The 17,572-nt window shown below is 39.6% G+C and overlaps 1 protein-coding gene across 9 annotated transcripts in view; it reads left to right on the top strand.

Annotated features, from left to right (window-relative positions):
* LOC102295182 (dynactin subunit 1) overlaps positions 1-17,572 on the top strand; it is a 34,898-nt gene that overhangs the window by 6,202 nt on the left and 11,124 nt on the right. For 4 of the 9 annotated variants that reach the window (XM_005933979.2, XM_014337338.2, XM_005933976.3 and 1 more), the window contains exons 2-8: positions 3,359-3,610; positions 5,417-5,495; positions 7,808-7,839; positions 9,864-9,908; positions 13,756-13,773; positions 16,038-16,058; positions 17,220-17,390. In XM_005933979.2, the coding sequence (XP_005934041.1) occupies positions 3,383-3,610; positions 5,417-5,495; positions 7,808-7,839; positions 9,864-9,908; positions 13,756-13,773; positions 16,038-16,058; positions 17,220-17,390 (594 nt within the window). In that variant the 5' untranslated portion in view covers positions 3,359-3,382. The remainder of the gene's footprint in view (positions 1-3,358; positions 3,611-5,416; positions 5,496-7,807; positions 7,840-9,863; positions 9,909-13,755; positions 13,774-16,037; positions 16,059-17,219; positions 17,391-17,572) is intronic. The other 5 variants (XM_005933977.3, XM_005933978.3, XM_042225606.1 and 2 more) reach the window with 5 other exon arrangements.

Here is a 17,572-nt window from a genome sequence, read left to right as displayed (position 1 = left end):
CATAATGTACATTTGTGTTCAGAAATTTACATCGACTCATTGTGGACATACATGTCACAGGGCTTTGAATTATTTCTTTAAATTGTTCTTTTTGCAGAGTGGAATAATTGTACAGCATACATCTTCATTGACTTTAAAAGCAAGAACTGGGAACACAAGTTTAAATTTATTTTGGACTTTCTCTATTCCACACAGGGCAAAAAAAGTTACAACCACCTCCAGTTTGGTTAAATGTCCCTTGGCAGGTTGCACCTTGACCAGGTGCTTTGGCTGGATATTTGACAACATTTCTTGGAAAAATTGGTAGAGTTCATTTACATTTTAAACTGGTTTATTGTCTTCCTTTTGGGAAGGCTGTTCCAGAAACTTAATGTCAGCCTGCTTTTTTAAATTCCAAACCAGTTTTGATGTGTGTTTGAGATGATTGTCCTGTTAGAATACTGTGTTCAAGTTTCAACCGTAGCTGTTGATTTGAGGTGAAGTTGAAGGATTTGGAGGTAGTCCTCTTCCTTCATTGTTCCATTAACTTTTTTCAGTGTACCAGTACCACTGTCAGCAGAACAGCCCCAGAGCATGATGCTACAGTTGGTACAGTGTACTAGGTTTGAAAACCTCACCTTTACTCTTTCAAACATACCTTTTGTCGTGACCAAATAGTGCTGTCTTTGTTCTGTCTGACCAAAAAACCTTTCTCCAGAATTAGTTTGATTTATTAATGTGGGCAGCTACAAATTTAAATCAAGCTTAAAGGTGTTGATTTTACACAGGCCCAATGTGTAGTGGATTTGAAGCAGAGGTTTCTTTCTTGGTCGGCACAAAAGATGGCTCTTAGTCCATTGCAACGTGAAACTGGCTTCACTGTGGACAGTGACGCTGTCATGTTGTGCTGTGTGGAGGGCAGGAGATTGGACCCAAATGCAGGACTCGGAAAAGGTTAAACTAAAGTGCAGCATTTATTGCTGGAAGAACTCTTCATGAATACAGGGCAAAAAAACAAGAACTCAAAGCACTAAGTATTACCTTGGAAACTGGAAAGTTAAGCTTTGAACGGAGAACAAGAAAACTATCGTAACACAGAGGTGAAGACACAACAGGGAAAGGGTACGACGTGACAACAAGCTGGGCATGACAGGGGTAATCAAGAAACAGGAGACAGTAGGGAAACACAGCTGGGACTAATTCTGCAGGATAAGACAAGGGAAGCAACACAGAATACAGACACAGACTTTCACAGTAAAACAGGAAGCACAACAACTGAACTTACAAACTCAGAGACCCGATACTGACACGGTACAGAGGGAACTTAGACAGGAGATGTGGGACCAGGGCAGGCACCGAGACACAGACTAGACACTAAACAGAGGGAGCACAGAAATCAAACCTAAGAACTAGCAAATCTTAATAAGAATTAATCAGAAACATAAGCAACTCTTAATCAAAACAAAAACACTGAGTCAGCAGTCCCAGGACCATGACAGATGCTGGTGTTCCTGTAGTTTTCAGCTCATGGCAGGCTTGAGCCTTGGTGGTTCCTGGGTTGATCCTAACCAATTTTCCCACAACTGATGATAACAGTTTAGGTCTTTTTCCAGACAAAGGCAGAGTGGTGACTCATCCAAATAACATCGGGATCATCAGGTCAAGCAATTGTACTCATTCTTTGATCTTCACTGAGTTTGTTCGACTTTAATACTGTGCCTATGTGACTATTGGGCAGTCCAGTGAGATGCAGACAAAGCAAAACTATCAGTTCCTGTCAGTCATGATCGCTAACGACAAGTTAATAGGGCTTGGCATTATCAAGTTAAAAGACACAGACCTCTTTTTAGAACCTTCATCACCACTTGTTACCAGATTTGAGCGAGTTTATGTATATATTTAAGGCTGTATACTTTTCAACATGCGTAGATTACAGTTATTCCAAAATAAACTAGATAAAAAACTTGTGCACGCAACTCTTGTTTGTTAAAGTCAGTAAAGATGTACGATGTACTATCATTCCACTCTGAAAATGAACACTTCTAAGAAATCATTAAAAGCCCCAAATTAACATAACAGCACAGCTTCTTGCAGCAGTAGTGACAGCAGAGGATACAGTGTCTGTCGAAGAGTCTTCATGCTATAGGTGTTTTTCTGTTTTTGGTTAAACTTTCACAAAGGTTTTTGTGTAGTTTAACCTTTAAGTTAAACAGCAACACATAGACAGTGTGTGTTTAGCTGAAGCAGAGAATGATATCTGCTCCTCTCTGCACTGTTCTGCTGAGTCACCATCAATTCTAGGACATTGCTCTGTAAATTGGGTTATGCAGCATTATTTGATTACAAAATATTGTAGCTGAAGCCAATTTGAAAACGTTCTTGTGTGCATTTTGTTCTTCACACATCCAAATTGCATTGTGACGTCTCAGGTGTTTGTTGCCATGGAATTACCATAAAGTTTGCCTCCTCAGCTAGAAAGAAAGAGCAGTGCTGTTCAAGCGTGAACTGACATTTAGAGAGAGCAGCATCAGGATGAGGCCTGGTCCTCTGTCCCTCAAAGGTGAGCCACTGTGTACCGGGATGGTCTCATAAAAGCACCCTCTGTTGTATCACCCAACCAACCCTAATCCCTGAGCTAATGGGTCTTTGCTACAGTCACACTAGGGAAAACAGTGATTGGAAACAGCAACTTGACCAAAAATTACTATTAACATGTGCAATCATCTTGCAATATTGTTGCCTGTTAAGGTCGGCGACCACGCCTGTGACCACTCGCGGTCAGTTACTCTCTTCTAAGGGTCTTAGGTGCATCAGGAGTGCAAGAAAATAACAATAAGACTGAGTCAGTTTGCTGTCAGTCTGCTATCAGATTAAATTGGGTTAAGTTGGTAGTTACATGCAGTTGTTTGTTATAATGTGATGATTAACTGTGATAAATTGGGGAAAATCACAAATATACAATTTCAAATTCATTTGAACTTTTTTTTTAATTTTTAATTTTTAAAGAAATTCAGACGTTCCCTCACAAATTGTGACAGTTTCTGCATGACTATGATTTAACTGCAAAAGGACACAAGTGTTTGGCGACCTTACTTTTATATAGAAATATAACCAGAACACAACCAGTTCAGTCATCTTGACAATCTATTGAATGTGAAACATCAATTTTTTGCAAACCTTTGCCAACACAATGTGGAAAATGGTTCTTTCAAAGTAAACTAAACAGTAGCATTTAACATAAATACATTAACCTAAATCTAATGCTAAACATTAAATACCTCTTAATACCACTCAAACTAAATCACCTGTGATGTTGAGCTGATTATAAATGCCTGTTTTAACAGCCCAGGTCTGTGTTTTCTTTCCTCATCCCACCCAGACCACCAGCAGTGGCAGCAGCAGGATGAGCTCAGACGGGGGCGGGCGGCCCGTCAAAGTGGGCTCCCTGGTGGAGGTGATTGGGAAGGGGCAGCGTGGCACAGTGGCCTACATCGGGACCACCCTCTTTGCCTCTGGAAAATGGGTGGGGGTCATCCTGGATGAAGCCAAAGGCAAAAATGACGGCACCGTACAGGGAAAGCGTTACTTCACCTGTGAAGAGAATCATGGGATTTTTGTGCGACAGTCACAGGTAAATACAGGTGTATTAGGTAAATGTCTTTACCCCAGTTATTTTTTTTAACACATAAGAGATTTTGTTTTCCTTTTATGTGGCACAGTGTGCTGTGTGTGTGGGCTGATATTTTCCTTTGTCTTCTGTGGTGCTTTTGCTTTTTGTTGCTTCGGGGTCTTTGGTTATTCTTTTTGATCTGCAACAGCTCCGAGTTTCTCTCCCTCAAAATTCTGCATAATGTGACCACAATTCAACTATAGTGAACTGGAGGAGATGATAGAATAAACTAAAATTGCAATAGTTTAACTTTTTTGCTACTTATGTTGTTTGTTTTTTTGTAAATTAAAACTTCTTTCTTGTGAAACCGTCCATCTATATTCTTAACTGCTGAACCTGATCAGAGTTGCAGAGGGTTTCATTCAGTTCCATTTTATTTACATAGAACTAATGCACAGCAACAGTTCAAGCTCAGAGAAACGGGTACAGGTGTACAATATGCTCTAAATAAAGAGATCTTCACTCTGTCCTTACATGCATTAAATATTCATTAATGGAAGCTTGGTTATGCTTACATCATCCAGCTGTGCCTGTAAATAACTTTGTCATCCATCATTTGATCTATAATAACATGTTCAAGATATTTGACCTTATTGCAGACAGCGTTAATATCTGAGTATTCAAATTCTGGAAATACTAGGTGTTTATCTCCTTGGTTCTATAACCATGTGTCTATGTTCCACACCATGAGGAGAACATATGTGAAGGAGCTGCTGGCGACCAGCGGTACGAGGACACAAGATCATCTGCATACATAATATGGTTCAGAATATCTAGAATATTATCAACCATGCACACAGTTTTACAGGCACGCAAAATCTTCAACCAAAATATTAAAAAGAACCGGGTTAAAATTCTTCCTCCTCTAACACTATTAGGGCTGAAATGCTGTCTCTTCATTTTACTTGTAACGTCTGTTTGGAATAGAAATAAATCAGAACTCTCACAATGTATTCATGGAGGAGCAAGTTTACAGTGAGGTTTATGTTAATCATATGACTGTAATCTGCATCTCTAGGGTTGCCAACCTAATGTGGAACTGGACTGTTACTACTAAAAAGAAAAGGTCAAAAGATTTATTGAAATAAGTGATTTAGTTTTGGAATAAATGGTACCTGCAGGATATCTCTTATGTGCGGGCACACAATAATAAACAGTCAGTGTAATGTAACTTGCAGTATTGTCACATCTGTCTTTGTGACTGTCAGTTTAATTCTATTTGTTTTAGTGCTGGGACAATTTTACGGTAGCTTATTATGATCAAATTACACCAAGTTGTTGCAGTCATCAAATCAGAACGAGATGTCTACATTGCTGAATCCAAACACATCAATCACTCTTTGGCTGCTCGTCAAATCCATCCACTTCAGGGCTAAAAAATCATTACCAATTAATGTGATGGTGGTTGTACTTAAATGTTAGCAGAGAACAGTTTATACTTTGTGTGTTCTGTTACAGTTACCAGTAACTGTTAAAGCTTTTTACCTTTTGACTGTGCTGAAAAAAAGTGATACGAATTTAATGCTAAAAAGAAACATCAAACCTATGTAGAATTACACGTTTATGCATAAGATTCAGCTTTACTGTAGATTAGCGGTTGTGTCACTAATCCTCTTCAGCGTGTCTCCTGCTTGGCTTAAAAGGCTCGCTTGTGGCTCCCCTTTTGCGATATGCCTCTTCTTCTCTGTCACCTCTTTCATTTAACAGCAGCACTCACAGTTGTGTTTTTGGAAGACATGACTAAACGTCTCTCTCCCGCTGTCTCAGATCCAGCTGGTAGATGATGGGGCAGACACAACGTCTCCTGAGACACCTGAGCCCGGCACTGGCAAGGTTCCCAAACGAGGTGAGAACGCGCACACACATCCAGATGGTCATATTTGCAGGTCGTCTTTAGTATTCTGCTGGTACTGCTTTATCAGTAAAATTTAAAAAAAAAAAGCCCAAACACAGTAAAATCCAGTCTATCCTGTCCTTATAGAGCCTGATAGTAAGTGTGCATGCCAGATTTGAAACCAATAAGCAGGGTTTATTCTCACCTGCTCTCCTGCTGTAGTTTAGATAGACAGCTGAAGATCTAAGATATAAAAGCACTTTGGTACATTTAGTATCTTATTACAGGGATGCTGCCTGGTTTTACTTATGTGATGAGTGAATAACAAGTAAAAATTGTGGATTTGAATCCCACGTACGGTAAGTTAGCCACCAGCAGATGTCAAAATCTTTATCGGTGGTTGTTTTAAAGTGCTTTATAAATAAAGGTGATGATCGGGCCACAGTTTAAACAATAGCTGTTCTCTTTATTTAAGAGTACTTTGCTATATCTTGAGCCACCCCTCATATCTTTGTATTTGTCTTCTAAGGAGCCCGACTTTTTTGCAAACCTTTTGAGGAGTAGTTCTCCAAACTTCATTTCTCTGGCTGTTTTCAGAGGAATGTTTTTATATATTTATTTTTTTAAAGTCACGTAACACTGACCCGTAAATCGCTCAAGCATAAAAAAGGCACTTAACTTGTGTCTATGTCTCTACGCATTACAGATAACTTGGCACAGAACAAACTTTAAATTCCCATTTTATGCATGTTGTTACTAACAGCCTGTCACAAGAACATGTAATGTGCTCCACTTCTTGAATCTATATAAAATGTTAAAGATAACATAGTTTAACAGGCATAAAATTTATTTATTTTTTGCACAAATAAGGTGATTTCGAAAGACTTATTAGCTGAAAACTTGGTGTGTAGCATGTCCTTAGAAAAATTAGGAAACTAGATAAATGAAGGACAAAAGAAGTGGCAGGTCTAAAAAACATAACTACAGCAGGTTAACATTACGAGGAAATATGTTATCATGTCATGTCTTATCAAGTGAGGGAATTATGAATGTGGATCCCAATGTGGATTTGAGATCTTAACACACATATATGTGGATAACACATTATTTTCTCCCCACTAAACTCGTGATGTTTCAGTGGTAAACACTTTTTTTGTGGGATTTTTGATGGACATCTGGGCCATGAAAATGCAGATTAAATGAGACTGGACAGTTGATTCAGATGTAACCTGGCAACAAGACACTTTTTCATTTAAAGCAGTGACGCGAAGAAAAGGCCTTGAAACGCTGAGTGCTTCTGTAAATGCTGCTATGCACCAAAATTCAAAGGGAAAGATGAGCAGTAAGTGTAGCTGACAGGTATAAGTAATAACATTCAAAAGGCTCCAGTCTATTTAGGTGAGCTACTTTTTTTTTACACCCCATAAATATATTTTAAAAATGTCTGTCTCTTGTTCTGGTACCTTTTTCAGTGAGTTTTATATCCACTCTGGCTTTACCGTTATCCATTCAATGTTATTGAATTCTTATAACATGCCTTCCCAAGTCTTCCCATGTTACATCTTCATATCTTCAAATATATTCAGCCACTGTGGGTCTCAACTTTACAGTTTTCTCTTGTTTTGCCTGTTGTTGCTAATTTGCGGCAAGGCACATTGTACACATTGTAATTTTACCTCTGCCTTATTGCCAATATTTTCTTATTTTTAAACATGAAGGGCCTCCAAGACACAAATGAAATCAATCAGCCAACTGAAAACAAGAAAATATTGGCATTGGAACATCCGGTTCTGTCGCCCTTTCATAATAATCTCTGACACGCAAGTTTGTAAACCACAATCACATTTCTATTAGTTTTATTTTGTGTGAGTGGAAGAAACAGACATTATTCAGATTATTACTATTACACAAATCTTCCAGGATGCAGATTTTTGTCTCTCTTACCTGCTGCTGCAGCCATTATGTGAGTTAGGGCCTTTAATTTGGAACTCTGCCAGCCTGAAAGCCAGAAAGAAAAGTTATTGTCTTACGATCTGGCTTTTGTCTGAAAGTAAATGGGGCTCTGAAAGTGACGGTGAGATCACCAGCATGCAAATAACACTTTCCCTCAATAACTTGAGTAGGGAAAAAAGGGCATGGAGAAGTGAATTTTAAATAAGGGTGCATACAGGTTTCAACAGCTGCCAGTCAGGTTTGACCATCTGGTGAATGAACAATAAATTATGTTGACTCTGTTTGTGCCATAGCCTGCTGTGGGACTTTTATAACTCTTAAAGATTTTTATCTTAATGTTCTGGGAATGTGTTTCTTCTTTATCTCGTCAGAAATCCTGGAGTCAGCCAAGTCTGCTAAACTGGTGAGTCAGATAACGCTGCACTGTGACGCAAAGTTTGCAGGAAAGCCGAGGCAAACGTGCCGCCTGACACCTGAATACACACACACCCACACTGCACGTACACACATTCATGCATACAGACTCCCACCTGCGCGCGCGCGCACACACACACACACACACACACACACACACACACACACACACTAAAGTAAGTGCTATGTGTTGGTGTTTATTGTTTGGCGATTTGCACTCTGCAGGGAGATTCATATGTGAGATATTTAATTTATTTCTGACGGCTGCTGTTTTGTTAGGTTTTGTTAGGATCAGGTGTTTGGGGAAAGTGCCTGCAGTAGATTAACATTTAATTTGGCTTCATCATAGCATGGCTGGGAATTTAAAAGGTGATTCCTACATGAAACTAGTGTAACATAACACTGTGATGTGGTAATTAGTTTTAATTTACAATAAAAAAATAAAGTAATGGGATTATTAAACAATATGGAATATTATATGAGGCTCTTGCATATTTACATCTGTAAATGTTTCCATTTAATTCATCTTAATGCAATTACAGTTTAATCTGAGTTTACCAAATTCAGAAATGTGCTAAACCAAATTGTAGCTCTAGAGTTGAATGAGTTCTCTCTGTCCAGTAGAGGGCGCCGTTTACTCACGTAAGTCCAGTGTTACTCTGCATGTTTGGTAGACACTAAGAAAAATGTAGAAAGAATCCAGCACATCAGAGCCATGACTCAGGAGTAAAAAAAGCACTGATCTAACTAATAATTTATTTAGTGTGCTTGACTTTTTCCTTCACGTCAAACTGACACTTAAATCCATTGCAGTAATTTTTCATAGGAATTGTTATATGTTTTAATAGAAATCTGGTGCTGAAGAGAAGTATACTGGTTAAATTTACCTTAAACCTGCAGTCTGTTAATATGGTGTGAGTTCACTTTTGATGAAAAGAGCAAAAGCAAACATGGTTTATGGATGTGACTATAGTGATGTATGGATATCTGGATTTAAAGGAATTTTGAGAAGTTTTGGGTTTGAATTAAACTTTAAAGTTGTACACATCAAGGAAAAAAAAATCTCTTTGCTGTTAAAGGTTAATCCACTGACAGTCCTGGATTCAAATGTCAGCATTTTGAGAGAATCTTTGCACAGGGAAGAACCTGTAATGATAAGTTCACTCTGTCAAGTGGAAACCAGAACGGAGGCATTTGATTTAAAAACTATATTCCAAATTAGTCACATTTAAATGACTTTTTTTTATGACTAGATATGTTGTTTTATTTATGCAAATTGTACAGTCATTGTAAAAAGAAAGTTAACTGTAAGGTTTCATGTATGAGGACATAATGAAAATAATCTGGTCCTTAGTAAGTGATAAAGTGAAAACAGTCCCTTCAGGTTTTTGTTGCTGTTGGTGGTTTTACAAGGTACTGAATCATGGGGTGTGCTTCTGTTTTTCACAGGCTGCTTCTGATTTTTTACTCAGTTTTTGTTAAATATATTAAACTTGTACTGTGTCCTGTTTATTGTTCATCTCAGGTTGTGTTGATCTAATTTTAATACCTGGTAATGACCAGATAATCTTTTATGTCCTAATATGTAAAACCTTACCCTTGAAAGAAGTAGTACTTCATGTTTACATATACTGTATTTGTAGGATCTCATTGTTTCCATTTTTATTGCTTGTGTCATAGAAAATGGAAGAATAATTTTTTTTGTTGACCAGCCATGGGAGAATGGCTCAAATTATTTTAATAATAGGCAATGAAAATATTTTTACACGAAAGTGTAGTTTAATGTGTTTTTCTGTGGTTTTTAATGTGGAGAAAATGAACAAAATGAGAATGAAGAAGTGAGTATGAAGAGATTTGTGTTTGTGAAAGTTATTGAGGTCCAACACACAGGTCCAAACCACCACAGTTCCCATCACCTCCGGCATGCTGCTGACAAACTCCTGATCTTTAACCTTCACCCTCCCTCCCTCCTCCTTCCTTTCCTCGTCTCCTTACCTCCTTTGACCGACGCAGCGAGGAGTGAAACCCAAAAAGGTGCTGCATGTTTCTCTAACCTCGGTACAGTGGTAATGTTATGATGATGACCGTAGTAACCGTGGTAACCGTGGCTCTGAATGGCCTCGCTGCTGCATGGCAACAGAGCCTCACCCCTCATTTTACCCATGACTCCTCGCAGCCATCTCTGGTCTCTGTACTGAAGCGCTCTGTGTTTGTATGAATGAAAGCTGTGTCCCATCACCTCACCGCCCTCTCTGCTCTCTGTTCGGTGCAGCTCTGTCCAACATTGTCTGCTTGGTCTTCTGCTTTCTGTGCACATTCAAACATGCTAAGTTTGCTAAGTGTCCAAAGGTTTTTCAGAGGCTCTGTGAACGTGCAGTGGTTCCTGCATGGAACCATTGTTTTTTAACAATAATGGTTACCACTTACCACCTACTGCCTCTGCAAGGTTGCATCTATAAAAGTAAAATGACACACGAGCTAACAAAAAGGACAAAAAGCAGTCCATCATTATCATGTAACTATCTTAGGCTTCTGACCAGGGATGTCAAACAGATTTTACATTATGCACCACATACAGCCCTTTTTTTTTTGGATGGGCCAGAGTGGTGAAAATCCTCTTTGTGTCGATGTAAAGAAGTTTAACTGCACATTTAATCTCCGCAATATCAAATTAAGAAAAAGAAGTATGATTTCAACAGTATGTCTCAGGTTTTCTACATGATAAAGAAATCTGTCAACACAACTGTTACGATCTCCCCCCACCCATTAAAGCCATGGTCTGCTGTTTGGTCTGCATGGTGGGAGGGGAGGGTCACCTGTGTCTTACAGGCTGTAAAAGGTGTAGAAGTTGTGGCAGCATGTTACCCACACTGTCCTGTAATTGTAAAGCACAATGTTTTTGTTAATTCACAGACACACTTTAAAAAAAAATGTATAGTAGACAATGAAAAAACAGGAAATTGTCTTACTTAACTGTTTTTCTATTGGTTAATTACTTTGGTGTTGAATGAATGGCCATGGGGAGGTCTTTGTTTAGTAGGAAATGTTGTAAAAAATACTTTCAATAATGTATATCCTCCGTCACATTCTCCAAAGACCGGCCAGATTTGAGTCTTTGCCAGGCCGTTTCTGGATCTTATGTTCTACACCTTAGCTTTAGACTTTTTGATTGGCAATAGATATTTTTTGCAGCAGATTAATTGCATGAAATAAAAATAACTGTAAAGATCAGGACATGTTTTGGGGTTCATGGGTTTTGGTCCTGCCCTCTCATTCACTCCTCTGTCACTTTTGGGATATTTCTGCTCAGTCTAGATACTAAGTTGTATATTCACGCATTTTTGATAACATTAACATATCTTGCAACCTATTATGGAAGTTAACACTTTTATATTAAACCCTGAAGTCTCTGTTTTTGTGAATGAGATGGATTAGTTCGGTTGTTGTGATCCAGCCTTTGATTCTTGAATGAAAGCCTTACTAAATCACTTTAATTTATTACTAACTAAAGCATTAGTATTAAGAGAACAAACTAAATTAAACCAGTCTTTGGTGTGACCGTCACCAAGTTTCCAAGGTTGTTTTAAGCATCTTAGAGAACCGCAGTTCTTCTGTCTTTTCATGTGATCCCACACTGACTGCATGATGCTGCTCTGTGAGGGCTGGACCATCTGTTGCACCACTCCCTATTACTCTTGTTAATAAAGGTCTTTATTAAAGACAGGGTGGTGTGTACATTATCCTGTTACACAATAATTTTGAGACCAGCCACAAAGTTAGAAAATATAATTTCCTTATAATATTGTATTTGTTCCCACACGTCTATCATGAGATCCAAGCTGGCTGTCCGCTGCTCTTTGTCATTCCTGGCTGACTCATACATGCAGGCGTTCCTTGAAAATGTCAGAATGCGACTGAGGTGAAATGAGCTGCCCTCCTGCCTGCAGTAACCTGCAGAGTATAGATTTCCCGTCAGCTCGGTTCTTCTTTATCGTCTCCTGGTCTGCATCTCCTCCTTGGCAAGCTGACTTTGAACATCAGGAGGGAACTTTAAAGCAGGAGGATCAAATGTTCAGTCACAGAGCCGGTGAAACTGAGGAAGAGTAGGAAATGTTAGACAAGACCAAAATGGAAACTCAGCGAAGGAAAAGCAAAGTAAAATGCTTTTGTACTGCTGTTCTGAAGCTTGACCCATAAGCCATTATTTTTCTCAGCTAAGGTTTTGGGCTTATTTATGCTTTCTGGACAGTAATTTTATCTCCCTTCGTTTCGTTGAAGCTGCATTGCAGTGACCTCGGAGGCAGCGATCCTCCCTCTGTGTGCTGGGAAAGCAGGAACCTGATACATCTCCACCCATCTCCGCATCCACTCTGTCTGTCGGCCGCTCTCACTCCATCGTTCTCAGAGTAGCACTTAGTCTGTATGCTGGAGAGAATTTGAGTGGATTATGAAAAGATATGTTTAATATTTGAACAGGACAGTTTTCTCTAAGCTGCTCTGTAATAGATACTCATAAGCTGTTTTTCTTTCTGCCTGACGTCCTGTTGCTTGTTTTGTTTTTTTCTCTCCACAATCAGATTCCTAATACTCTTAAACATCGCCCGTTTACTAAAACCTCATTGGACATTTTCTCCCCATGTTATTTTTGCCCATGACGTGAAAGTATTCGAGGTTTAAAGCTCACAACTAATCAGAGTATCTTATACTTTGTGGATTAATCCTTTTAGATATCCCTCTCTCTTCCTGCTGAGCTGTTGGTGCAGAGCAACAGATTAGTGAGGAAGGTATCACGATTGCTTCCTTAGACGGCTCTTTAGGAGACTGTCGAACTATTAAATCTCCCTTTTAAATAAAAAAAAAAAAAAATCATTTTGCTACAGTTAATGTTACTTTTAAAATTCGGATCTTATCTCTGGCTGTCATGATGTTTGCATTTCTGTGTTTTTATGTGAGGCTTTCTTAACCTCTGTACTCTGGGTATGTGTCTATGTAAAGCACGGTTAGGCGCAGTTCAAAAATAGCAAGACTCACTAAGAAAGGTAGACCTCATAAGCCGCTCAGGTGTCGCCCCCCCCCCCCCCCCCCCACCCCTTTTGTTTTCGTCAGCCTCATTTTAATGAACCTTTTTGAGGATCTGCCAGCGTTGCTAGGAGATAAGAGAGGCTTGCATCAGCATGGCTGCTCATTTTTCCCTCTCACCTCCATTTACAGTCCCGCCCTCCTCTGCCTCACATCATCCCTTTCCTCCCCTGTCTGTCCCCAATCACCACTTTACACCCATCCCTCCCTCCCCCTCTCCCTCACTCCCCCCTGTCTGTCTGTGTTAGAGGTGGTGATGAGTGGGTGAGCAGCAGGGAGGGAGGAGGGCACACAGTGATGTAATGCAGGAGCAGCTGACAAATCCCAACAAGCGAGAGAGAGAAGAGGGGGGGAAATGAGACAGAGGGTTGGAGAGAGAGGTTAGGGGAGGAGAGGCGTCTCCGGTGTAGCAGGAAACGGCAGCAGGCTGGAGGCTCGTGGCAGAGGGATGTTCGAGTCCTAATCAGAGGCGAGAGCAGAAGAGAGGTGCTGACAGAGGGCGCCGGCAAATGGATTATGAGAGAAAGAGGACATAAAGGAGGACGATAGCAGGAGGAAGGGACGAACAGAAGGAGGGAGGGGGAGCCTGGGAATAAATCGCCGCGGCCATTTGCACCACTGCAGCTCCCCGGCCTGAGCCGCTGCCTGTCTGACTGTTCAGCTTCAGCTTTCCGCCTGTCTGTTCTGAACCCGCTGTCTGTGGATCTTTGCCTGTTTTATCAGCTTCCTGTTTGTGTGTGTGTGTGTGTGTGTGTGTGTGTGTTTGTATGTTTCTGGGTGACCGTGTGTGTGTATGTCTTCTTCCCTTGCAAAAATGATGAGACAGACTCCTGCACCCCGGAAGGTACAGAACTCCATGTGATGCTCTTTTTCTGTTGGGTTTCTTGTGTTGATGTTATCATCCTTTTCGTTTTGTTGGCAGAGCTGTTGTAAAGGTCATGTGTCCTCATTTTGTTTAAGGTGGAATTGCCTTTTTCCCCATTTTTTCCCCAGACCATTGATATTTAATATTCCCAGCATAAAAGTAAAAGTGTTTGCAGCTCAGCTGTGCTCTTTCTTTGACTTCAAAGTTTATTTTGCCCATGCTGTCGGTAGCTGTCCATGCTTCTACATGTGTTTGCAGTTGTTGAGTTGCCTTGTATCATATTTATTGTTTTATTTAGCCTCATCATACGGAAGCTATGTCTTACTCAAGACTATACGTTGATTTCCATCACTGTTTGCAGATGTGGCAAACAGGCAGATGTGGTTTGAGTACAGTTTTTTCTGGCAACTATAGCACAACATGGTGGTTTAAGAGGACTGACAGATCTTAGGTGGTACAGCTATAAGCTTGGGCAAGTTTCTGTTGGATGGTAGTGCTTTAATCCAATAAAGAACAATAACAAGCCAAAGCCCAGATGGAGATGGATATTGATTGAGTGCACTGAGGGCAGATAGTGGAAGATAATTGGATGCAACAGATCATTTTACATGAATATGGTAGAAAGTATACAAGTGTCTGGTCAGGCTTGGGTTAAGTTTAAATCATCATCATAGACGTACTTTAATATGAAGTGATAGTCACAAGAAAAGATTAATATTGTTAACTGTAGATTTATTGTAGCAGTGCCTGAATGCTTCAGAATTTTCTGGTATCGTCAAAGATTGTTTCCTCTGTAATTTAACACTAATTACAGGTAACAGAGACAATGGTTAATTGGTACATTTGTAATATATTAGAAATCTTTTCCACGTGCAAATCTAGACTTACTAGTCGCAAGACTTACTTCCAGGATCTTTAAAGAAAATAATTTGAACTTTAGTATGTTGTAGAAAAACAGACTATGATTTTAATCTGCTGAATAGCGACTCAGTTTCTCAGTTTCATGTCGCTGGAAAATAATTAGGTCATGTAACCTGGGCCTAGAGATCAGTCTATGAAGCCCTGATAACCTTTGGTTAGTTGGGGAAAAATGTATTTCTACCAGTCGAATGTTGGAGGTTTTTTGCTGTTAGTAGGTGAAGTTGGGTTACAGTGCTGTACCGAGCACCTCCTTGCAGACGTATGAAAGATGCCAGCTTGTCTGCATATACTCCCCAAATACTTGCTAAGCAGTCGTAAAACTGCAGAGTGTAACACAAACCATAAATGGAGACCACCAAAGTAAAAGTTTTAAAATGTATTGCTTTCAATCTCTTATTTTGGAGGCATTCCCAGTTTGCATAAGTTTTACTACTGGTAGTGGTTAGATGGCAAGTGTTTGCAGACAAGTTGGTATCTTCCATGAAAACTGTAGTCGGCCGTGGTAGTCTGCTACCAAAACCAATCACAAGGGCATTTGTGTTGCCACAACTTTGCAACTGGTTTCAAAAACCACTCTCCAACCCACTGAGGAATACACATTCCTCACAGGGGATTGTTGGCTAGTCTATAGGCCTGGGTGACTGAAGACTTGTGGACAAGTTACCAGGGAATCTATAGTTTAACTGCATTTGTCATTGTCATCCTTGAGGTAGGAAATCAAAAATAGTGTAACCCATGTGTGTTATACAGTGCAAAGTGTTTCTTTACAAGCTCAACTGCAAATCCTGTCATCCACCCTGCGGTGTAGCATGTCTGAAACACATGTTGTACCTGAATGCTGCTGTTACCTCAGCAGTATGAGTGTAGTTCGACATAGATGAAGCTAAATGAGATACAATGCGGTCATTGAGGTCACAGCGGCAGTACCAGTCAGTGTCTCTGTTGTTGCCAAGACTGTGGTCATATGGGTGGATGAGATGAGGCCCAGAGATGAGTTAAGACAATAAAGATCATTAGAGAAACAGAGCAGAGATCTGTGTAGATGTTATTATGATAGATGATAGTAATATAAGTAAGGGCGTCTTGTCAAGAAGAATACATTAACAGGGTTTCAACTGTGAGTGAAGCAGCAAATATTCAACAATGGCCTAAAGTCATATCAGCTTCATCCACTCATTCTTACTTTTTATTTTTTTGGAATCTTTCTTTACTATGACTTTGCCTTGAATTACTAACCCTGGTTGTTTGTTTCCTTCCCTTCCCTTCCCTCCTCTCCTCCTGCTGCCCTTTGACCTTTACCTGCTTCCTCTCCTCTTCTTCAGACCACGGCCAGAAGGCCAAAGGTGAGCCCAGTCTTCAACATCATCAGGGTTTCCACCTTTTGTCAGCCTGCGTTATTTGAACATGCGATTATTATTTTCACTTCACGAGGCAGATCAGATTTATGAACATAACTCATAACACGAATCGTATTTTTGTTCAAAAGCATAAAAGATGGTCTACTTTAATCTTACAGATTTTACACTTTTTAAAACATCTTATGTTTATTTCAACACTACATTTATTCATCTAAAGTTTGCTTTATTTCTTATTGCTTTCCATCTGCTGCACACCTTTTTTCATATATTTTTAGCACTTCTCATTTAGTATTACATCGAAATTTACAACAGCTAATAAACAACTCAGTCAATTTTTAGATAAACTGAAATTCTCTTTTTAAGGTCTGAAGCTAACAAAACAATGAGCATGAATAATCAAATATCTGTTAATAATATATAGACATTTAATATTATACAGATGTTCAGGTCTCAGCTAGTAGAATAAAAAAATGTAATGATAAATAATTTAACAATTATTTTGATGTAGGTGATTTTATAGAGAAGCTAAATCCAGCCCCAAAGTTGAGTTAAATTAAGAGCACAGTGCAAAAGTGGTGAACTTTACCCAATGTCTTTACATTTCGCTTGGAAAGAGAAAGAGGTGCAGTGATTAATTAAATCATGCACAAACATGAAAGAAAATGCAGCATCTATGGCAGAGTTCGTACAATTTTAAAGACCGTGTTGTTATGACCATGTTTTATTCTTCAACATATTTATTTTATTGAGCTATACATTTTTTTTTTGCAGTCTGTTAGTAACAATGTGCTTAATGGTACAGTTTAAAAGTTGTCCTGTTTAATCGGGATCCTTGGAAAGAAAATATAAAGAAATGAGGGAAGACTTTTCCACAGCACTGTAACTCAGTCAGATGCAGCTATTAACATTTCTCATGGTGCTTCTTCTCATGTTGCTTGTAGACACCACATCCTGAATCACAGCTGTCAAGCCAAAAAAAAACCCAACTACAATAATTAAATGCAGTCAGCTTGCAGAGGGACACCTTTTTTGGCCTCATCCACACAAATGATTTACTGTTAGCTGCTTTTTGCAAAGTGTTTCTCTCTTTTAAAAAAAAAAATGTAATTCTTGTTGTTGATTGGACTTTTTTCTCGATTCCTTCAGCAGCCCAGCCGACCTGCAGGAGGGAAGGGGGCCGCGTCTGGCTCGGCTTCAGCCTCTGCTGGGGAGATGAGCAGCAGCGAGCCCAGCACGCCGGCACAGACCCCCCTGGCTGCTCCGGTCATCCCCACCCTCCACTCCCCTGGAAACCCTCCAGCTCCCATCCCCAGCAAGGTCAGTGTGTGTCTGGATCAGAAGTTCTATTCACCCTGCGTTGGACAGATCTGATGTGTTTTACTGTTTATCTATACATTTTTCTTTTCTTTGAATGCTTATTGACCCATTATGAAGGAAGCTTCTGTGGCAGCACTTAGTCCACAACAAGTATTTATGCGAATGAGCAAAGCCTGCTTAAA

The sequence above is a fragment of the Haplochromis burtoni genome, unplaced genomic scaffold, assembly GCF_018398535.1.
Source record: "Haplochromis burtoni strain Fernald_Lab_line unplaced genomic scaffold, NCSU_Asbu1 Contig_176, whole genome shotgun sequence".
Taxonomy (NCBI): Eukaryota; Metazoa; Chordata; class Actinopteri; order Cichliformes; family Cichlidae; genus Haplochromis; species Haplochromis burtoni.
This window is presented reverse-complemented; position numbering and strand designations above follow the sequence as displayed.